Source organism: Drosophila simulans, chromosome 2R (genome assembly GCF_016746395.2).
Source record: "Drosophila simulans strain w501 chromosome 2R, Prin_Dsim_3.1, whole genome shotgun sequence".
Taxonomy (NCBI): domain Eukaryota; kingdom Metazoa; phylum Arthropoda; class Insecta; order Diptera; family Drosophilidae; genus Drosophila; species Drosophila simulans.
This window is the reverse complement of record NC_052521.2, coordinates 7,648,758-7,669,236: the sequence shown is the minus strand read 5'-3', so window position 1 is coordinate 7,669,236 and position 20,479 is coordinate 7,648,758. Positions and strand designations below refer to the sequence as shown.

The window sequence follows — 20,479 nt, the reverse complement described above, 5'->3', positions numbered from 1 at the left end:
AGAACCAGATATCCTTGCAGGTGACACCGCCCGAGGAGCCCACACCCATGTTAGGTGTGCCCTGTGTGTTAGGCGGTGGCGGTGGAGGTGGCATTAATCCATCTGGAGCAGGTTCCTCCACCGGCGGCATGCTGGGTGGCGGCTCCTCACTGGCCATCAATACCGCTGACCTGGGACCCGGACCAAGTACCTCATCGGGCGCCAGTGGATCACTGCAAGCACAGGACTCTCTGGGACAGCAGTCATCTCAGGTGTCATCGCCACAGCATTTGCAGGGAACGATCGTATGATACAACCTGATGTGGGGGCGCCGACTCCGCTCCTCCATGTCGAAAAACAAGTGGATATAGAATACGGCCAGCACACACAGACACACCCGTAGAGATAAGTTCTAGGCAGAGCGAAAGTATTAGGAACCCAACCAAATAAACCCACCCACCCCAAAGGCTGTCTGTGGTGTGCGTTCCCGGTTAGTCCACTTCGAGTCCCATTAGGTTAGTCTCGTACGTTTAATAGATCACTAGGGAGTGGCGCGTGCTTATCAGTTTATCGCTAGGGAGTAGGCATATATTGTATATTGCATGTTTTGCAAATTAGTTGTAAGCTATGAACATGTCAGCTTTGCACAAAGGAAGCCGCGGCAAATTGTGTTTTGGGAACAACAAATGTAGTTAAACTATTGGATAGGTGGGAAGATGATTGAGAAAACTGTATAACTGTATATATCGGATGCCTAGTTCTAAGCCAGATGTAGCAAACTATCAAATAGATCGGGCTTTAACGCAAAAACCATGTATATACCTTAGGTATGACCACTTAGTTGGGCTTCAGCTCGGTTTAGCTTCCCCTTCCTTCGGGAGGATCTTCCTCTGACCCACTTATAACCCCATATAGATACATATATGAAGGTGCTATCGATGTCTTGTACTATACACACATTCAGATTCACATTTTGTAAAACTACTAGGAGTGTTTTACGTAATTATAGGAGAGAAAGAAGGAGAAAAACAAACCAGAAAGTGAAACGGTTTTCATAACTTAAATTGGAACGGGCTTTGGTATACTCTAATGCTTTACAAAACCAACAGAAATATGTATACATATAGTAAAATAAATCAAAGAATTTGTATATAAACTATGTGAGTAAGAACCAACCATGCATTAAAACTTAAAAAAAGGAAAAACAAACTACTAGAACTTTATGAACAAAACTTAATTCGAAAGACAACAGAATTTAGATATAGAGTTTAGAGTTAACTATTTAAGGCTAGTTCGAACCAAGGATCAAGTATCGGAAACTGTACCAAATTCAATGAGCTATGTGAACCAGCGTTCGCATCTAACACAACCCTGTAGCAAAGTGTAACTCAATTCGATCCCGGCTATAGGCTCTTTAGAAATTAATTAAAGCAAACTATGTACCTACTCAACCACATGCCACATGCCACATACCACACAAACATTCACACTCACAAAAATGTTAGTTAAAGCACTTACGTCAGTTTTATAAGGAAATTTTAGTCAACGATGACGATGAAATGCATTCCAGTGTCTCGAGGGAATAACTAGTTTAGCTTATGCCTAGCACCCCAGAAACCTATTTATATAGACATATATAGTTCTGTATACTACTGAATGAATCTGTACATCTGCAACCACATAGGCCACATAGATCAAATCGATGTCTCAATGTACAAAAGTAGTTAACTGAGCCGCAATTGGCATTGGCTGCGGCATTAGAGATACGATTAGTGCGGACTAGGGTATAAACTTGCTGTAATATTTATCGGCGCCTTGCTCTTTAAGGCATGCCGAGCAGAACTCACAATAAACTCAAACTATAGTTGGAAATAAATATTCGACTTTTTGATTACATCACATCCAATTTGTTATAGAGTTTCAATCATCGTAAGATTTTGAATATTGATTTGGGATCCCGAACAAAGAATTGGGTTTTTTAGTTCAATTTATTTGTCGACAAAGCTGAACTTGCATTCGGTCTTATAAAAAATTCGTAATTTATGTAAGAATGTGCCTTTAGCTCAGGGGAGTAAAGACGGTTATATAACGATTTTCTTGAATTAACTATTGAATTATTTTTTGAACATTGGATCTAAGAAACGCTTCTCCCAAGCACTTAAATTCTGGCTAAATTTCTAGCTGGTTTCTCTTTATTAATTATTCTTCTTTGAAATGGCACACAGGCACTCCTAGTTAGTTAAGTTAATTTAGTTTAGTGTACTTCGATACCCTTCCGCGCTTTGGTTAACTTGCTTTTTATATGATTGTATACGTATCGAAAAATAATTTCAGTTTGCATTTAAAATAGACTTAGTAGCCGGGCGCCGGCACGGTGCATCCTGTGGAGGCGCTGGTGCACTTGCAGCTCTTTCCGGACGGAGCCTGTCGGTTGACCAGGCAGAGCCGGGAGTCCGTGCATCCGCCGTTGCTGATCTGGCAGGGACTCTGGTACTGCGGGCAGTGCTGCTCCACGACGGTCATGCCGTACATCTTGTGGCTGCCAAAGAAGGGCGGCTGAATGGGCGTCTGCCGTGCTCCCAAGCTGTCAACGATCTCCACTTTTTTCCTACATAAAATATTCCTATTAGTTTCTATTCCTGAACCAAAGAAATGCAAAGAACTCACGTGGTCCAGTCCGTCCAGTAGAACTGATCGTGCGTGAAGGTAATGCCGAAGGGATAAGTCAGTTGGTTGGAGATGGTGCGAATTTGGCGGTTTTGTGGCTCGATGCACTCCACCTTTTTGGTTCCCGCATCCGCATAGCACACCTCGCCGGAGTTCTCAAGCACCACCAAGGAGTTGGGCAGAGTGACAGCATCCTTGCCCAGCAGAAGTTCTCGACCAGTGCCGTCCAGGTTAGACATCTCGATCTTGGGTGATTCGCGGTCCCAATCCGACCAGAACAGTTTCCTGTTAAATCATACCGTTAGAAGGCAGTTTGCAAATGGTGTTGAAACCAGGACTTACTCCCTGTAGGGATCCACGGCAATACCACGGGGGTTGACGAGCTGCTTGTTGATGATCACTGCCCGCAGGGAAGGGTCGTCCAGGCTGGCCACCTCAATGGTATCCTTTTCTGAGTCCGCCCAATAAAGGCGGCGCGAGATCACATCAATGGCAATACCCTCGGGAGATTCAATATCTGAGGAGAACAATGGGTTAGGCATTTGCTTTCGGCCAACAATAATTGTATCCTACCAGTGGTGATAAACGGTCTCAGATCAGTGCCGTCGTATTTGGCGCTCACGATCTTCTTGGTCGAAATATCGCCCCAGTAGACGCGGCCCTCCACGCAATCTTTGTCCAGACCAATGGCCATCTGAGCCACCGAAATGGGCCGGACATTACGTCCGTTTAGCGGAACGCGAGCGATCATCACACCCTGGCTGACAATCAGGAAGTCAGAGTCCTGATGCTGACGCTCCTGGCACAAGGATCCATTACCAAAGAAGCCTGAAATTAAAAAAAAAAAAAAAACAGTGTATTAGTTACAAAAGTATAAGGTTGATCATAGTACTCCTAGCTGCATAAGTCTTGTCTACTTTCGTTCTCTCTCTTCCAAATTTTCAGCTTGCTGATCAATTAAACGGTAAGTTTCCTTCGATGGCTTATATAAACCAATTAATTTTGTTACTCTGTCAAGGGATGCGTCATACCCAGAAAGTGCTAACAAGGCTGTGCCGTTCATCCGCCGGAGGTCTTAGACAGAAATGCCGATCCTTCAACCAACAAAACTTTAAGCCCAGCATAACCGACGAGGCTAGCAAGCGCCCCACGCACTTCCAGTCCATGCGAGAATTCTTTATGCATCCGCTGACCTGGGACCGCAATAACGGCTATTTCAATGTGGTTCTGGCTTTGTCCATCTTCGGATTCTGCTTCTTCAACTCCTGCGCCCCGTGCGAACAGAAGAGGAGTGGCCTTGAGGAGCGGACCACCCGCCCGCAGTGAAATCGGAGGGCTGTCCTCGAATCTTTTCAAACTCACCCTGATTGCAGACGCAGACTAGACCGGAATTGGTCGAACGGCACTGGGCATTCATGTCGCACAAGGTCGGGTTGTTCAGGCAGTTCTGCTCCTCGATGCACACGTAGCCATCTCCCTTGAAACTAGCGATGCACTGGCACTCGTAATTGGCCGGATCCCTATAAATATAGCAGCAGAAATGTATTATTATTCCTTCGTTTTAATGGGTCAGCAGATTGTAACATAATCCTATGAGAACATAAAACACTACAAAAAATGCATCTCCTTGCATATTTTATATAGTTGTAAGGATCAGTTAATAATCAAATTATTGCATCGTTGAGGCACTTACTCGGTGGGTTCGCAGATGGCGTGGATGCCGCAGTTGTTAAGGACGTGGCAGGACAGAGGCTTGCTGGTGCATCCTGTAAGAGCGTCGCCCTGATATCCTTCGAGGCAGTCGCAGTACTGGACGCCCTCCGCCGAATCCCACTTGCAAATGGCATTCGAGCCGCAGAAGACGCTGCCGCAACGTCCCGCCGGAACACAGCGGTCACTGACGTCCCGCTCGAAGTCCGCCTGGCAGCGGCAGACGCCGTCGTCGCAGAAGGCATTCTCGCCGCAATGCTCTGCGGACTGGCACTCGGCGGCCAACTGGCAGTTGAAGCCGTTGCCTGCGTAGCCCGCCTGGCAGTGGCACTCCGACTTGCCCAGCTGCTCCTCATAGACGCAGTCGGCGTGAACGTCACAGATATCGGGTCTCTGAAGGGGTTTTAAAGATGCTGTCATGGGGATATCTTATATGAAGGTATAATCACTTACAATTGCACAGGAGTCGTCGCTGATGGGGTCGCAGTTGTATCCATCGCCTCTGAATCCCGGCTGGCAGGTGCAAATGTGGCGAAGCTCCTGGCCATACCAATTGCAGGTGGCGTTGATGTGACAGTTTTCATCCACATCGCAGGGAACTACAAGGTACAAGATGGTTAAGTTATCCCGACGCCTTCCACCTATCTTGACAGAATCTCACTCAGATCGGCATTCCTTTCTCCATCGAATTCTTGCACGTAGGTGCAGCGCAGACTATCCTCGCTCAGTTCGTAGCCATAGGGGCATCGGCATTCTCCTAGAGCATCGCACAGTGGATCCACATCGTGCCTCTCGAGCAACAGAGGCTCGCAACGTCCGTTCTCCCAAACTTCGCCATGTCCGCAAATATTGGTGCAGGTGTAGCCATCGCCGTCGAATCCTTCGTGACACGTGCAACGTCCCTGGTAACAGTCGGCGTCCTTCGAGCAGCGCTGAATACGATAGGATAATACATATAATGAAAAGATGCCAACTTCACATTTACCATAAATGTTGCATACTTCTAAGCGCTCATTTCGATCTTAAAAGCCATAGAATGTTTATTTTTGGTATAGTCTTGTATGATACAAATTATGGTGTCTTTTTTTAGGTCTCTCTTCTCCAATTTCATTCAATATTAAGAAAAATATAAAATTCAATCAGGCTTTTAGTTTACTCACGTAGCACTCGTCGGGGTGTTGGGGTATCTGCTCCTCAGGATATGGATATGGATTCGGTTGGGGATACTGATCACGCTCCCGCTCACGCTCATCTTCCCTTTCCCGCTCCTGGTCCTGTCCCTGGTCGGGATACGGGCTGGGATTGGGGTTTGGTTCGGAGGTGGGTTCAACTTGTCCCTCGACTGCTGGCGGGTACTCAATGTTGTCAGCGGTGCTGTTGGATAAACAACGGTAGCCGTTGCCCTCGAATCCCTCGGTACAGTAGCAGTTGAATCCGCCCTCCGTGTTGTCGCAGACAGCATTCTCATCGCAGACGTGGGCGCCCGTCGCGCACTCGTCAATGTCCAGGCAGACCTCCACTCCACGCTCGTCCAGCTGGGCAGCGAAACCGTGGTAGCAGTCGCACCGGTAGGTGTCCTCGTAAGGAACGCACACGGAGTTCTCCACGCAATCGGCGGTACCATCGTTGCAGGCATTCGATTCGGGGGTCACGCCCACCTTGCTCATGGCGCCAATGCGCAGAGCCTGGTCACGCTCCACATAGTCGAGTGCCACCTTGGAGATCTTCTGCAGCACCTTGGTGGCACTGGGATCTGCCTCGTCATCGCGCAGGCAGCTGCGGTACAAAATTCTTTGCTCCACCTGCAGAAAACATAAAATTAACATTTAGAAATCGGCACACCAAATGAACGTGGAAAGAAAGGACTTACCTGAAGTCCCAACACACGCTGCTCCTCGGTAATATTTATATTGAGCACCTGGACAGATTTCAGTTCTCCAGGTCTTTCGAAAGTGTACTCCTCCACGTAGTCGGGTAGGACTAGGACTGCATCCGCTGCCACTGCCGGAACCTCACCATAGATCTCAATCTTCACAGATAGCTGGTCCCAGTAGTTGAGCCCCTCGAAGGTCTGATTCACATGAAGATTCTCCCCAGAATCGAATTGCAATCGAGATACATGGGTGTAGACACCGCCGGTTAATTGGTATCCATTGGCCACACCACCCACCGACTTGGCAAACAGCCAGGGCACGGTGGTCAGCAGTGGGAGAACCAGTCGGAGCTGGGCGCCCAGTTCGGGGGTTAGGGGATTGATGGTGGTATAGGTGCGGCCTTCGCTGGTCACCACATACGACTGCAGCTTGGCTTCCTCGCTGACGGGCTGCTTGTTCAGCTCTCCGGCCAGAGTTCCTGTCACTCGGATCGGTTGATCATTGGCTAGGCAGGACTTTCCATTGCCATAGAATCCGGACCCGCAGACACAGCAATATCCTTCGGCTTTGTCGTGGCACTCGGCCTTCTCGTGGCACTGATGGGCGTGGGCCTGGCAACTCAGAGCCAAAGCGGGGGACTCTGTGAGGGACTCGGCATTGTCGGGAGTCCTCACGTTCTGCTCGCTCTCAATGGGGGCCACTTCAAATAGCCAGACTCCGGGAACACCAAGGTTGGTGCTTTCGCTCAGGAAACGGGCCTACAGAGTGTAAATGGGGAAATATAAGAAACAAAGTCACATAGAATATAACTAGTTATATATTGCACTTACATTCTCCGATCCGGAACCGTTCAAGGTGTAGAAGCGTCCATCTTCAGCCACGAATCCTGCCTGGGCGCGAATGTCAGGGAGACCCAATCCAGCTGTCTCGCCCTGCAACCAGTTAAGACCGCCATCCGGATAGATGAATTGCACAAACGTGCTCTGTTCGTTGGCAATCAGCGCCACCTGAAAGGTGTTCAGGCGGTCCGTCTTGGAGTCGAAGTAGCCCACATTGCGCCACGTGGCCACGATCACCTGGCGAGCCTCGAATTCAGGCTGGCTGCTAAAGGCGTAACGCACCAAACTGGAGGCCCTGTCGAGGATACTTTGTTCCTTGGACTCGAACAGGGAGATCGAGGTGCCCTCATCGCTGAAAGAGGTATCCACGTTCGAGTAGAAGGCCGCTATCGAAGCATATTCCAGCGGAAAGGGCTGGTTCAGGTACTCGGGGAACTCGGAGTTGAAGGTGAGGATGCCATTGGTGTTGATCTGGGGAATTCAAGAAAGAACTATAAGTAACATAGATAAGGAATACTAAGGAGTTACATTTAAAATATCAATTTTCTTAGTCACATATGTTTTTTATAAATGTTTTGAAGGCGATACTCAGTTCATCAAGGTGTTATAGAAAATGTTTTGCTTAGTAAATTTTAAAGATTCCAGGATAATTTTGTTAAGTGTATGGGAATAAGGAAGTTCCACTTGGGATCGTTTGAAGTGGAAATACTTGGCCTCCATATGGCGTGGCAATTAGCGCGCCCCGTGAAGTGCTAACGGGCCACTTAACTCCTAATGGCCATTCGCCTGGCGGAAACAAAACAACAACAAACCATTAACAAGGCGGCAAATGATCTGACGAAGGGAGATGCATATCAAGTGATCTGCTGCAGTGCCTCCTAATTGAGTCCTCGGCCGACATCCGCCTAACGATCCGCCTATAATTAGCTGCAACTCCATCGATGCAACAGGCAACCTGAATAAACAACCCGGAATGGGAGCACAGGTGTTTCCGAAATGCCTTTCTTGTGGTTGCCGACAGGCCGTTGCATAAATCATGTCACTCTGGTGGCTCCACGGGTTCCGTTCATCGCGACGGGGAAACACGGCATGTCTGGAAATTCCGGCAGCTTCCCTGGTGATTTGTATGGATACCCAACTCCGCATGGATATCCAACATGCCACAATGGGTGCCAGATTGAGGTTGGGTAAGCAAACATCAAATGCTTCACTTCTGCTCAGTCTCTATTTCACACCTGAATTGTTTCAGGACTTGGACTGGCCTCAAAGTATTCAAAATGTTTAAATTTTTGTTAAAATTGTTTCTGTTTTTCTAAAGAGTGGATGTTGCATTTGCATACAAAACGACAAATCTAGATCTTAAGATCTTGAGATCTTAAAGATTAGGAATCGAAAACAAATGATCCTATGAAACATAAAAACCACGAAACATAAAATAGATTCCCCTCAAAATTTAATTTGCAATTAAATGCAAATTCATATCCTCGAATGATCTTTTCAAGTTTTTTTATTTTTAATTTTTTCCTATTGAAGAAATCTAGGCTGGCATTGTTCTCACGCTTTTGCCGACTGACTGACGGACTATTGACGAGTTTATTTATACCCTTTCGTAATGGCTTCGACACCAATCCGACCCAAGCGCTTTGGAGCTGGCTACTGGCTACTGGCTCCTCCGATCATTTCAAGCATTCGCCTAGGAATTTTCAACGAAATTTATGGATTTCTATGGCCATAGTGCTCGTTTTGGCCGTTCTGATTCTGTGCCGCGTGCTATTTCTCTACGTCAGACACATAAATTTAGTTAATTAACTAACAAAATGCAGAGCAGATAAAAAAGCGCGTTCAAAAATAGGCGACACTCGCAGTAGGCTCTCACTTCGGAGAACTCATAACTTTGGCTGCCAAGTGCCGAAACCACTCAGACACTCGGATGCCCGGAGCTCTGGCATCTGGCACTTGGCCAAGGCGGCAAAGCGACATCAATGGGTTTGGTTTTCGGTTTTTGGTCTTGGACCACCCTCAAGTGCCCGCGGATTGTAGCTGCGGATGTGTGGCACTTGGGGCTTATTGGGACACCGTGCGAGTGGGGTGCGTGTGTGGAAATCGATGTGCGACCTGTCATGTTTTGCCGAAAATTAATGTCGCCTATAAATACGCGGGCACCACAACAAAGCAGGCTCCCCCAGAAATAGATGCATGGTAGTCTAGAAACTATTGAACCGCGTTGTGTTTGCATATAGATTGCCCCTTATCAACGCGTGCTTATCACCTCGTCACCCTGCACGCTGCAAAAATTCATTCAGTGCACAATCTTTGAGATACTTTGTAGTCTCACAAAATTCTGCATCCACTGAGGGGGTATGCTAGGGGTACTCACATAGAGCTGCTCGTACTGCTCCCCGTAGAAGTGAATGGGCTGCTCCAGTTGCAGCACGATCGTCTCGCTGTCGCCCTTGGGCAAGAGCTGTAAGCTGCCCAGGGAACCCTCTTCGAACTCGTACAATTCCGAGGCGCGCAGGCTGTCCAGATAGTGCTCGAACTGTCCGCTGACCAGGATCACCGAGCTGAGCAGCAGGCAGGCGAGCAACTTACTGCCGAAGGTCGGCATTGTGGCGGGATATGGATGGGTCCTTCCTGACTTGTGTATCTCTTTACTGCTTTGACTTTGACACGCGGGGATTTCACAATTTCGCCACTGGCATTTTCACACTAGACACAAAACCGAATTCCTGAAGCACTCTTGCCTTCGCCTCAAGTTTGATCCAAAAATATAGGCGATTTATAAATAAAATGTGGCACTATCTATTCGACGAATATATGTAGAGGTTTATGCCGTGTGTATAGTTTGACAGAATTTTGGAACTGTCGCTCCAAGTGGCGGACCAGCTCCTCTGCTTTTGCTTTCTGCTTTACTTTTGCTTTCTGCTTCCTGAACACGCGAGCAAGGAAACCCGAACGAACTGCACGGCTTGCCAACAGATTCTCGACTGATTGGCCGTCGTCTCCGCGGTGGATTCTCCTCGACTCGGTGCTCATCCGTCCGTTACCATCGCGTATCTGTGTGAGCTGCTGGCCGGAGTGCCGTTTAGTTTGTGCATGTGTGTATGTGTGTGTGGGTGAGTGGCGGAAAGCGAGAGTTTCTCTGGAGGCCCCAGATACCATACGTCTGTGCCCCGAATAGGATCCACACACTGACTGCACTCCGAACCAGATGCTGTACGATTATGACAATTCTTTATTGATGTTTACCATCAACAGTCGTCGTTGGCATGGGCTCTCGCTTTGGAGGGAGTACGTAATTATGGCCAAATAAAATAATCAGTTAACAGCGGAATATGGTCAGTATAGGATTGCTCATTCATTTGGTGATATTCAAAATCAGCTTTATATCATTGCACATCGATTTCATTATAAATAGGGGTACGTTCATTGTAATTCATGTTCGACCACCTCATTGAAAATATATATAGTATGTATTCCTTTTTATAAACTCAATCATATGATTGAGTCTATAAAAGTTTAAAATATATTGCCCATATGTTAGCTAGCTTACCAACTATTGAACGACTTCATAAATGTTGTTACTTGTGCCTTACCTTTATCTATCGATGTTTTAAAAAGGTAGAGTTTTCAAACTAATATTAAATAAGTTAGATTCACAGATTCTCCTGAAGATCGCTATACGGCACTTTAAACATATGGTCACCTTGGATATAAAAATTAGTTCTCCTAAGGGAGACTTCTGGGCCGGGCTTCCGTAACACATTGGTGCTACTAGATAGTTTCGGGAGTCCCAATTCCAGGGAACTGAACTTGAGGCGGGCACGTGCCGCTCGATTGCTCTTGCCCCCCAAAATTCCCGCAGCGCATGCCACCGTGAAGCGCCGCGAGGAAAGGGCGAAGCGTATGGATACCTTCTCCACAGTCACACCGACTCCACACGCATATCCACACCCAATCCTCAGAGGCTGGTGCCCACTCCAAGACTTTTGAGCAGTGGTGCTAAAACAGCTATGTTAGAGTTTTTTGTTTTAAATGGTTTTAAACTCAGTAAAACCTGGCATATGAATTAAAATCGTGTCATTTTAATTTAAAAGTTAATTCGAATGTATGTGTTCTCAAAATGAGGCGGAAATCAAAAAGTTTGGAATCAGTTGGTGCTAGCAACCTTTCTAATAATATTGAGGGGTTTTCCCAGTGGTATGACCAATCTTGAGCGAACATTAATTTTTACATTACATTCATTCAGAATCAATATTAAAATGTTAACATTTAAATAAAAAGCTAGTTCCTAAGATCTAACATCACTAATCCGGAGCACTCCCATTCCACGGCGGGGTGTGTGTGCGAGTCGAAAATAAACAAATGGTAAACTTCTGAGGCAGCGACGCAACGTCTGCGCCCTGACTGATGAGGATCGGGTGCGGGCTAGGAGGAGGTGGAGGTGGAGGAGTAGGAGCAGGAGGAGCTGGAACCCAAGATGCAACTGGAACCAATGACGGGGGATGGGGGTCCGTCAGTTGGACTATTTATGATGTATTTCTCGGTTAATTAGTTGCAGCTGAATGCAGCGGAATGGGTGTGGGAATGGAATTGGGATCGGGAATGCTTCCGCATGCATTTGCTAGACATCATACCAGTCATCTTCGCCCGACCAGAAGACCAAAGGAAAGTGCGTGGCCCAGGGCCCGGGTAATTTTTGCTATATTTGGATATTGCGCCGCTTGATCGGTGATGGATGCCTGCGCCTTTTCATCATTTATCTTCGAGTGCAGCGGGCTAATGGAACTGCAGTGCGTTCCAGGAACTGGAGCGTTACGATGACGACGTCGACGGTCACGATGACGCTGCACCCGGCCAGACTGTTGGGCCATTTTCGGGTGGAATAATTAAAAACGTAAATTAAGCCCCAAATTAAAAGCCATCAAATGTTACGCAAAATTACACCCCTGAAGCGGGCACTCAGTTATAAAAGCCGCTGACTTCTAAATGGATTTACCCCTGGCATTGCGGAAAATGTGCTCCCAACTGTTCGCATTTCTGCTCCTCCTTCTGACCGCTTGGGTGACGGGCAGAAGTACTCCACAGGACTTGGATGAAGACTGTGAACTGAATTCTGTAGATACAATGGTGAGTTGTAGCCAAGTCTTTCGATGGATTTAGAGCGATTTATAAAAAAATAGAACTCGAGAGCCAGACAATGAAATCGTCATATAAAATGATGATCGGGTACAACTTTTTATTGCAGCATGATTTCTGCTGCGACCTGCACGACGAGAGTCCCCAGTTTAGCGACTGCCAGATGGAATGGCACGAAAAGATTCCATACGAGACGGATGAAGAGGAGCAGACATACATGTTTGTGAGTTCGGTTGAGGAGCGTAAACAAGTACCAAACTAATTGCTTAATCAGTGCACCGCAGAGTGCAGTTTCAACAGTACGAACTTCCTGGGCAGGGACCGCCGTTCACTGAACCTCAATGAGGTAAAGGAGCACTTGGAAAGCGACCTGGTCAACGATGCGGACATAGAGCTTCTCTATGACACCTATGTCAAGTGCGACAAGCATGGTGTGCAAGTTGTCCGAGTTGTTTATTAAATCATCTCCAAATGAACTACCCTTTGCAGCGCTCTCACTGATGCCACATAAAGGAGTGAAGCAGCTGGCCAAACGTCTCTCGCGCCATGGCTGTCATCCGTATCCCGGGCTGGTTCTCGAGTGCGTAGCCAACGAGATGATCCTGCACTGTCCGACCAAGCGCTTCCGGCAAACAGCCCAGTGCGAAGAGACACGCAATCATTTGAAGCAATGCATGCAGTATCTAAAGTACAAATCTTAGATGTGGGATTAATACATGGGCACCATTTGCAGCTTACACGTTTATTGTCCTTTTGTTATAATTTAACTATGACTAAAGGTAGGATATTCGGCTAGCTAGCGATCTTAACTAAATCGCCATCCACTTGCAAGGAATCGGCGAGCTTGAGTTGCTTATCAAAACGTTTCTGGAACTTCTTCGTCTGTTTTTCGGTTAACTCCTCGACGGACAGATGCTTGGCATACTTCTTGAGCAGCTTCTTACGAAGTTTTTCCATGAAAATGCCATCTTCTTGCTTGGTAACGATTTTAGTTAGCTGGGCGACCCAATCAAAGTCGCTGGACACTCCATTGGAGGTCTCCTCAGCAGCAGCATCTTCCGTGGCCTCCACTTTGGCCTTCTTCTTGGGTGGCGCCTCTTCCTCGGCCTCTGCCTTCTGCTTCTGCTGTATTTCCGCAATCTTCTCCGCCTTGGCTCTGGCCAGGTCCGCTTGCTTTGCCTCCTTCATCTTGTTCAGCTCCTTCTCGAGAATGTCCCACACCTGGGAGGCTTGGTTGCGGGGCATGCGCATGCAGTTTCCTACGAAGTTCTCGAACTTGGCCTTCTTCCGGGGCACGTTGTCGACGCTCTGGAGCTTCTGGAAGGCGGATCGAACGGCCGGAGTTAAATTGTACTCGTTGCTGTCGAGGATCGACCGGATGATGTCCATCCAACTCTCCTGCTTCTGGGCGTTCTTGTTGCGTGGCTCCTTGGCGGCAAAGCCCTGGCTTTGGCTGGCGTACTTCTGGGCCTCCGAGATGCACTTAATGTGTGCCACATACTCCTCGCCGTAAAAGTCCTTCAGGCAGTCCATGCAGGACACGTTCTTGTCTTTGCCGCGACAGCGCGTCTGGTAGTGCTTCTCCACCGCCGGTTTCTTTACCGACTCGCCGCATATGTTGCACGTGAAAAATACCATGGTGTAGCAGTCGCTGATCTCTTGTTTACCGGGGAATCCTTGGAATTGCAGGTAATTTCGGTTGAATTTAGCGCCGGCGGAGGCCAAACAAAACGCACGTGGGCATAAGAGTGGCCATATCCGTTCGCGGCGTAAATACCTGAAATGCAGTGTTGTCTAAGAGCGATTTCAGGGATGCACATTAAACATTCATTGATATGTTAAATAATAATATTAAACTGGAATAATATATTGCTCTCATTTAGATAAATATATCAAGGATCAATTTTCTAGACAATAATAATATTTAACTTTAATTTAATTCCCTTTAGGACTTCTCTATTATCGTCCCATTTCGATGTATCGCAACCATTAGCGGGCCATCACTAATAGCAACAGCTGTTCGTAGACACACGTTGCCGGTGCTGACGAAATTTGTGCGAATGATTTCAGCGAATTCCCCGCTTTCTCAGTTTATTAAAAGCCCGCGACTGGAGACTCCGACGAAATACGAATGTATTTAGTGAAATCAGCCGGGTCGCCGATCTACAGAACCTTGCGAACGCTCACAACGAGTAATTTGATGTCGGCCACGATTGCCTCGGCCAAGGATCCTTTAACAGGACCTCGCTATGAGCGGGAACCCAATGTGCTTAGAAAAAAGCTGGCCTCTGTGGTGCCGGGAACAGTAAATCTGCAAGTTCTGGGCTCTGGCGCCAATGGAGCCCCGGCCGCTGTTTATTTGTTTACAGACCAGGCACGCTATCTCTTTAACTGTGGCGAAGGAACGCAGAGACTAGCTCACGAGCATAAAACCCGGCTATCACGCCTGGAACAAATTTTTCTCACACAAAATACGTGGGCTTCCTGTGGAGGGTTACCAGGTCTGACGCTGACCATTCAAGATGCCGGTGTGCGCGACATTGGACTCCATGGACCGCCTCATCTCGGCTCTATGCTGCAGTCAATGCGACGTTTCGTGGTGCTAAAGAATCTCCAGGTGCGGCCAAACGATTGCTCTGAGGGCGCCTGTTTCGAGGATTCCATCTTGAAGGTGGACTCTCTGCCCCTGATCAATTCGGAAGATCCGACGAAAAGTGTGATTAACTACATTTGTCAGCTAAAACCGCGAGCTGGCGCCCTAAACTTGGTGAAGTGCGTGGAGCAGGGTGTGCCGCCAGGACCTCTTCTGGGGCAGTTAAAGAATGGCAACGATATCACGCTGCCTGATGGAAAGGTGGTGCGTTCACTCGACGTCACCGAGGCTAGTGAAACTGCACTGTCCTTTGTTTTCCTTGATGTGCCCAGTGAGAACTATCTACCAGCACTGCTTACACACGGCACAAGGCTCAAGAAGTTGGGCGAGGAGAAGTTAACTGAAGTTGCGCTTGTGGTTCACTTCACGCCTTATCATATGTCTTCTCGCCAGGAATACAAGGATTTCGTGGTCGAGAATTTTTCACCTGAGGCACAGCACATCTACCTAAGTTCTCCCCTAAACCAATTCTCAGGCTATGCAGCCGCCCATCGCATCCAACACCAATTGCACCAACTGGCACCGCAAGTATTTCCACTCCTGTGCGAGCAGTTGTCCTGCCAGAGTCAGACTCTCAGTATTAACCTTAAAAAAACAAAGTTGGACGAGGCCGATTCAGAGGACCAAGCAAATGCAAAGGCTAACGAGGCAGAGGAACAGGGTGTGGTCGCCATGACGAACTTTCATCTGAGGCCAAGGAAAGGTTGGTATTTTTTACTTACCATTTACAAGCACTATATTCATTTCCTTATTACCTAAAGGTCTGGATCGCACCCTTGAGTCGAAACTCACACCAGAGGAGTATGTTAAGGAGACCCATGCCGTACCTGGGTTTCTGGAACTATTGGCCAAATTCAAAGAAGACTATAGTTTCCCCAACAATTCTGCCGATGTCTTCCCAAAGATCATTTTCTTGGGCACAGGCTCCTGCATTCCCAATAAGACGCGCAACGTGAGTTCGATTCTGATCAGGACTGCAATTGATGCCTACGTGTTGTTGGATTGTGGAGAAGGAACTTATGGCCAAATTGTACGACTTTATGGACACGAGAAAGGGCAGCTGATTCTTCGCCAGCTACAGGCGATTTATGTATCCCATTTGCATGCCGACCACCACATTGGATTGATTGGTCTGCTCCGGGAAAGGAGGCAATTGGAACCTAGGGCAGACCCACTTATTCTGCTGGCTCCTCGCCAAATTGAACCTTGGCTGGAGTTCTACAATCGGCAAATAGAAACCGTAGAGGATGCGTATACTCTAGTGGGCAACGGTGAACTCCTAGCTAGTCCCCTGAGCGGTGAACAAGTTGAACCTCTAGGAATTACCTCCATATCCACCTGCCTAGTTAGACACTGCCCCAACTCTTTCGGAATAAGCCTAACTCTGGCGGCAAAGCACAATAGCGAACCCATCAAGATCACTTACAGCGGCGACACTATGCCATGCCAGGATCTAATAGATCTGGGCCGCGATTCCACCGTTCTTATTCACGAGGCGACAATGGAAGATGACCTGGAGGAGGAGGCGCGGTTGAAGACGCACAGCACCGTTTCGCAGGCCATTCAACAGGGGCGGAATATGAACGCTCGCCACACGATTCTCACCCACTTTTCTCAGCGTTACGCTAAGTGCCCGCGATTGCCGAGTGATGAGGATATGCAACGAGTGGCAATTGCCTTTGATAATATGGAAGTGACCATTGAGGATCTGCAGCACTATCACAAGCTCTACCCCGCCCTTTTCGCAATGTACGCCGAGTACACAGAAGAACTAGAGCAGCGGGCTGTCAAGCGGGAGCTAAAACAGGAGCGAAAGCGAAAACTGGCAGAAACGTGATTGCCGGCAAGTTAATCGGATGATCAGGATAAGTTATTCAATGAGCTACTGTTAATCTTATGTCAGAGATGAGTGGTAATTGTTAAGTTTAATGTTATTTCTTGAAACCATAAAGTTTGCCCAAATACTAATTGGAGATATATATATATATTTTATATATGAGATTAATAGAGCACATTTGCATGTATCTGTATATGCTGGTGATATTTGCATTTGCATCATTTACAAATTATTTGTATGATTCAACCCAAAACCCAATAAAAATGAAAGAAAAATCCATTTTGTTTTTTAGTTTCTTCTTTATTTACTAATTACGCTTGCAACAGTGTCTGTGTAATAAACGCTTTTTGTAATGATTTTAAAATGGTTTCTGTTGGTTCGGACACGACAATATCATAAATAATATTCATAATTATCAATAGTAATTATCCACTCTGCCGACTCAACAAGGGCACTTGAATCTTAGCACTTTGAAACATTTTATATCGTTTTAGTCATTTAAATTTCAACTTTAAGGCACTTTAGTTCAACGGTCTCTTCTTTTTCGCAATTGATTTTCTTTTTGGAAATTAGCTGTGACTAGTTAAAATTAGTAGGTAAACGACAAAGTACATATGTATGTATGATCTTAATTAAGGTCCTTCGATATTTGGTGTGTGTGTTTTGGGTGATCGGGGTGTCGGAGTGTTGGAGTGGGGGAGGTGGAGGGGTCAACTTTTGGTTAATATTTGGATGTCATAAATAAACGTAATTCCAACATTGATAAAATTAATGCTCTGTTTAAAAATAAATAAATAGCTTTAAAATACGGCAAAACGAAAGCAGCAGAATTAGCGGGATAAGAATTATTCAACAACAACATAAAATAATCCAGTAAAACCAAATCAGAGTTAATCATAGAACTGCCTTCGCCCCGGCCACGCTGATTCCTCCTCGTATTAGACTACAAATTCATTAAGATTAGGCACGATCGCCGCTCCGGGGGCTGGATCATTGGATCGATCTCCTCTAGGCCCGTTCCACGTAGTTGCCGGGGAATGTGCCGAAGCAGCCGGTCCTCTGCGAGGTGCCCACGAACCATCCGTCGTCGCACTTCTCCAGCACATGGACAACATCTCCCTCGAGCAGTTCCAGTTCATCGGAGTTCTGGGGCCGGTACTTGTACAGTGCGCGGTATCTGAAGAAGATCTCATGTTTATAATGGTATTGTATTGGTCTAACAAAAGTAAAACACTAAGATATATGTCTAGAAGTATGCATCCGTCTTACCCCTTATTATCAGTCTGTATTAGTTTTAAAACAGGATGCATTCTTTTGGACAGTTTCTTTGATATTTAATAGGATGATTACTCACGCCAATGGTTCGGAACTGGTGTCCACATGGAGGGCGTCCGTCTTATGAAGTGTCCGCGTTTCCTTGAGGATTCCGTTCGGTGGCTGTGCTCCATTTTGCGTCAGCGTATTGAACTCATTGTTGATTTTTGTGCGCAGCACGTCGAGATTGGGCCGCAGATTCGTGGTGCTCTGGCTGGTGATCACGGTGGTTGTCCTGGCCGCAATGTCCTCAGCACCAATATCAGTAAGTACCTTAAGGTTAACGTGGTATTAGGTAACTACAAAGATTGATTGCTAGTTATATAACAAACCTCCACATAGGAGCATGGGAAGATGCCCTTTCTGTTGGCAATCTTGCCCTCGAACCAGTTGCCATCCACTCGGCGCGTCAAAGTGACCAATTCGCCCTTGTTCAAGGAGAGCTCGATGCCCGACTGGGCCTGGAAGTTGTATTTGGCACGGGCCTGACCCTCCGATGGCCGCTTGGATGGGGTACGGGCTCCATCTCGACTGACAATCTAGAATTGTAAAATGGGTTGGATTCGTTATTAATAAATATCCTGAACTTCAGTTTTTTAAGAACTGCATTAATCATCTTTTGTCAAAAGCAATTCAGTTTAGTTTGATTCCATTGTCTTTGTTCTATACAAAAAAGTAAGATTAAAATTAGGCACGATTTCCACTCCGGGAGCTGCTTCATTGGATCGATCTCCAATGATTTATATAAATATTTATATATAATTATATATATTTTAAAAAAGGTCTATGTTTTGAACTTGAGGGTTCCGAGCTTTTCGTTGGATTGCATTCTTACAGATAAAGATAGGATCGCTGCTGTCGAGAAATCCACTCACCTCAACATAGCTAGCTGGAAGCAGTCCAATCATGGCATTGTGCTCGCCCTCATACCAGTTGGCATCGATCTGCCGCCTGATGTAGATTGTGTCGCCCTTGCGGAAGGATAGCTCCCTGAAAGAATTACGGATATAGTGCTGCTTGGAGGAATCCTCCTTAGGGGCTACATACTTGGAGGTCTGTCCCTGGAAGTTGAAGAGAGCCCGGGCCACCGTCTTGGGGCCCACCAGCGACTTGAGGGTCACGTCCGTGGGGAAGTCATCGTAGCGATTGAGGGCGATGGGCGACTTCTGCGACGGGGTGAAGTTGTCCGTGTGGCGGCGCGAATTCATGTCCTGCAGCTCCTGTAGATACTTGCGACGGCGCTCCTCGTGGTAGAGCTTCTGCATATGCTCCGCTTGGCGAATGGCTAGTTCCTCTTCCGACAAGTTCTGGCGCTGCTCATGCCTGATGGGGGTCTTGAAGTGGATGTTCACGTCTGTGGCATAGTAATGATTGGGAGACTCTGTTTAGATGAGAGGCACAAAGTGGCAAGATGGGGTTTCAGGCTCAAGCTCAAGCGAAGCGTCTTCGCCTTCGTTGGTTTCCCAGGCAACCATATAATCTATATGCTTATGCTAAAACCCAGAGCTCGATTACCGAAGTGGTTCTCAATGGGATCTAGTCACCCGTCCCTCCTAAACAAGTTGGTTGAACTACGAACCCATTTTCGCCGAGTGTACGCGCTGTTTACCCTACAAACAGCAATCTCTTGTCGCCATCGTAGTTGTCTGAGTCGTAAGACGATCTAACCGCAAATCGTAACTGCCGCCGCTTCTGTTACGAAACAATGGCTTATCTGGGAGTCGGGTGCGGCGTACATATCAGTCTGCCAATTGGTAGGCAAATAAACAGCCAGCTCATAGCCCCCACTTGGTACCCCCGACCAGTAAAAGTGGCATTCCACAATATCAAATTGAATAAAGCAGCTCTCTTAAATGGAGAATTAGCTGCAATTGAAGTTAATGCTCGTTAGCTTAACAATCTGATGCTTGGGCTCTGAAGGGGGAACTGAACTCTCAGAGTCTTGGAGCTTTCCTAAGCCAACTGACCTCGTGATAAGATGGATTCGAGTCCAGCGAAGTTAGTCATCGCCTAAAGTAGCCCAGATCCATTCCTTCTCAATTGATACTACAAGTGAATTGCGCAGCAGGCGGTCAACTGATTAAGAAAGAATGTAGCTTCAGCATCTATTGAACTGAATTGGAAAATCTCAAGGGGAAAGCCTCGAGAGAATGGTGAGGAGAGGGTAAGGGGGGAGGCGGAATTGCTGGGGCAGCTGCACAAATATTTTCACGGCAAATAAACCATGAGCCACAAAGCTTTGTCTTCGAACAACAACAATTAACAACAGCTTTGTACGTGCTGTTTACGCCAAGTGAAGAAATGGAAAGAGAGGCTTAATTGACACTCGGGGGATTGGGATTTTCACTTTCACTGATTCGCTGCGGCATATTTCGCCAGCGTTTGAAAGTGCTTGCACGGAGAAAAATCGCAGTGCTATCAATGTGATAGTGTTATCTTCTTTTATAAAGAGGTTTAACTATCAAGG

General features: G+C 46.9%; 7 protein-coding genes across 51 annotated transcripts in view; 4 read left to right on the top strand and 3 right to left on the bottom strand.

Moving 5' to 3' along the window:
* Window positions 1-1,855, top strand: part of LOC6733850 (potassium channel subfamily T member 2) — a 97,415-nt gene extending 95,560 nt beyond the window's left edge. For all 17 annotated transcript variants that reach the window (XM_039292655.2, XM_039292657.1, XM_039292642.2 and 14 more), the window contains one exon: window positions 3-1,855. In XM_039292655.2, the coding sequence (XP_039148589.1) occupies window positions 3-290 (288 nt within the window). In that variant the 3' untranslated portion in view covers window positions 291-1,855. The remainder of the gene's footprint in view (window positions 1-2) is intronic.
* A 68-nt stretch (window positions 1,856-1,923) lies between these two features.
* LOC6733849 (nidogen) lies at window positions 1,924-10,152 on the bottom strand. The gene is made up of 12 exons (XM_016167797.3): window positions 9,447-10,152; window positions 7,061-7,540; window positions 6,227-6,988; window positions 5,517-6,158; window positions 5,018-5,288; window positions 4,810-4,955; window positions 4,340-4,749; window positions 4,009-4,166; window positions 3,220-3,474; window positions 2,989-3,163; window positions 2,647-2,931; window positions 1,924-2,587 (listed from the first exon to the last, which is right to left on the bottom strand). Exons 1-12 carry the CDS (start codon window positions 9,675-9,677, stop codon window positions 2,332-2,334), a joined length of 4,071 nt encoding a protein of 1,356 aa, XP_016026863.1. The 5' UTR covers window positions 9,678-10,152; the 3' UTR covers window positions 1,924-2,331.
* LOC27206796 lies at window positions 3,487-4,191 on the top strand. The gene is made up of 2 exons (XM_016182603.3): window positions 3,487-3,610; window positions 3,665-4,191. Exon 2 carries the CDS (start codon window positions 3,667-3,669, stop codon window positions 3,970-3,972), a length of 306 nt encoding a protein of 101 aa, XP_016026864.1. The 5' UTR covers window positions 3,487-3,610; window positions 3,665-3,666; the 3' UTR covers window positions 3,973-4,191.
* A 1,126-nt stretch (window positions 10,153-11,278) lies between the features above and the next one.
* On the top strand, window positions 11,279-12,941 carry LOC6733847 (general odorant-binding protein 68). The gene is made up of 4 exons (XM_002080855.4): window positions 11,279-12,199; window positions 12,318-12,431; window positions 12,483-12,639; window positions 12,698-12,941. The coding sequence occupies exons 1-4, from the start codon at window positions 12,059-12,061 to the stop codon at window positions 12,907-12,909; spliced, it is 624 nt and encodes a 207-aa protein (XP_002080891.2). The 5' UTR covers window positions 11,279-12,058; the 3' UTR covers window positions 12,910-12,941.
* LOC6733846 (cell growth-regulating nucleolar protein) lies at window positions 12,935-13,999 on the bottom strand. The gene has a single exon (XM_016167796.3). It carries the CDS (start codon window positions 13,844-13,846, stop codon window positions 13,001-13,003), a length of 846 nt encoding a protein of 281 aa, XP_016026862.1. The 5' UTR covers window positions 13,847-13,999; the 3' UTR covers window positions 12,935-13,000.
* A 192-nt stretch (window positions 14,000-14,191) lies between these two features.
* LOC6733845 (ribonuclease Z, mitochondrial) lies at window positions 14,192-17,307 on the top strand. Its single transcript, XM_002080853.4, has 2 exons — window positions 14,192-15,564; window positions 15,623-17,307. Exons 1-2 carry the CDS (start codon window positions 14,340-14,342, stop codon window positions 16,696-16,698), a joined length of 2,301 nt encoding a protein of 766 aa, XP_002080889.2. The 5' UTR covers window positions 14,192-14,339; the 3' UTR covers window positions 16,699-17,307.
* Window positions 16,978-20,479, bottom strand: part of LOC6733843 (sorbin and SH3 domain-containing protein 1) — a 38,389-nt gene continuing 34,887 nt past the window's right edge. For 26 of the 29 annotated variants that reach the window (XM_044922692.1, XM_039292560.2, XM_044922679.1 and 23 more), the window contains 5 exons: window positions 19,060-19,366; window positions 18,888-19,002; window positions 18,345-18,551; window positions 18,053-18,285; window positions 16,978-17,875 (listed from right to left, as the gene is read on the bottom strand). In XM_044922692.1, the coding sequence (XP_044778627.1) occupies window positions 17,707-17,875; window positions 18,053-18,285; window positions 18,345-18,551; window positions 18,888-19,002; window positions 19,060-19,366 (1,031 nt within the window). In that variant the 3' untranslated portion in view covers window positions 16,978-17,706. Of the gene's footprint in view, window positions 17,876-18,052; window positions 18,286-18,344; window positions 18,552-18,887; window positions 19,003-19,059; window positions 19,394-20,479 lie in introns of all 29 variants that reach the window. The other 3 variants (XM_044922681.1, XM_044922689.1, XM_039292563.2) reach the window with 1 other exon arrangement.

What these genes read in the sequence shown, in the direction of transcription:
- LOC6733849 (XM_016167797.3), bottom strand. Translation starts at nt 9,677, where the DNA reads ATGCCGACCTTCGGCAGTAAGTTGCTCGCCTGCCTGCTGCTCAGCTCG. An exon ending in AACACCCCGACGAGTGCTAC is followed by an intron (nt 5,289 to 5,516) that starts GTGAGTAAACTA and finishes TATCGTATTCAG; the next exon opens with CGCTGCTCGAAGGACGCCGA. An exon ending in AGAAAGGAATGCCGATCTGA is followed by an intron (nt 4,956 to 5,017) that starts GTGAGATTCTGT and finishes TGTACCTTGTAG; the next exon opens with TTCCCTGCGATGTGGATGAA.
- LOC6733846 (XM_016167796.3), bottom strand. Translation starts at nt 13,846, where the DNA reads ATGGTATTTTTCACGTGCAACATATGCGGCGAGTCGGTAAAGAAACCG.
- LOC27206796 (XM_016182603.3), top strand. Translation starts at nt 3,667, where the DNA reads ATGCGTCATACCCAGAAAGTGCTAACAAGGCTGTGCCGTTCATCCGCC.
- LOC6733847 (XM_002080855.4), top strand. Translation starts at nt 12,059, where the DNA reads ATGGATTTACCCCTGGCATTGCGGAAAATGTGCTCCCAACTGTTCGCA. An exon ending in AGGAGCAGACATACATGTTT is followed by an intron (nt 12,432 to 12,482) that starts GTGAGTTCGGTT and finishes TTGCTTAATCAG; the next exon opens with TGCACCGCAGAGTGCAGTTT. An exon ending in TGTCAAGTGCGACAAGCATG is followed by an intron (nt 12,640 to 12,697) that starts GTGTGCAAGTTG and finishes TACCCTTTGCAG; the next exon opens with CGCTCTCACTGATGCCACAT.
- LOC6733845 (XM_002080853.4), top strand. Translation starts at nt 14,340, where the DNA reads ATGTATTTAGTGAAATCAGCCGGGTCGCCGATCTACAGAACCTTGCGA. An exon ending in TCATCTGAGGCCAAGGAAAG is followed by an intron (nt 15,565 to 15,622) that starts GTTGGTATTTTT and finishes TATTACCTAAAG; the next exon opens with GTCTGGATCGCACCCTTGAG.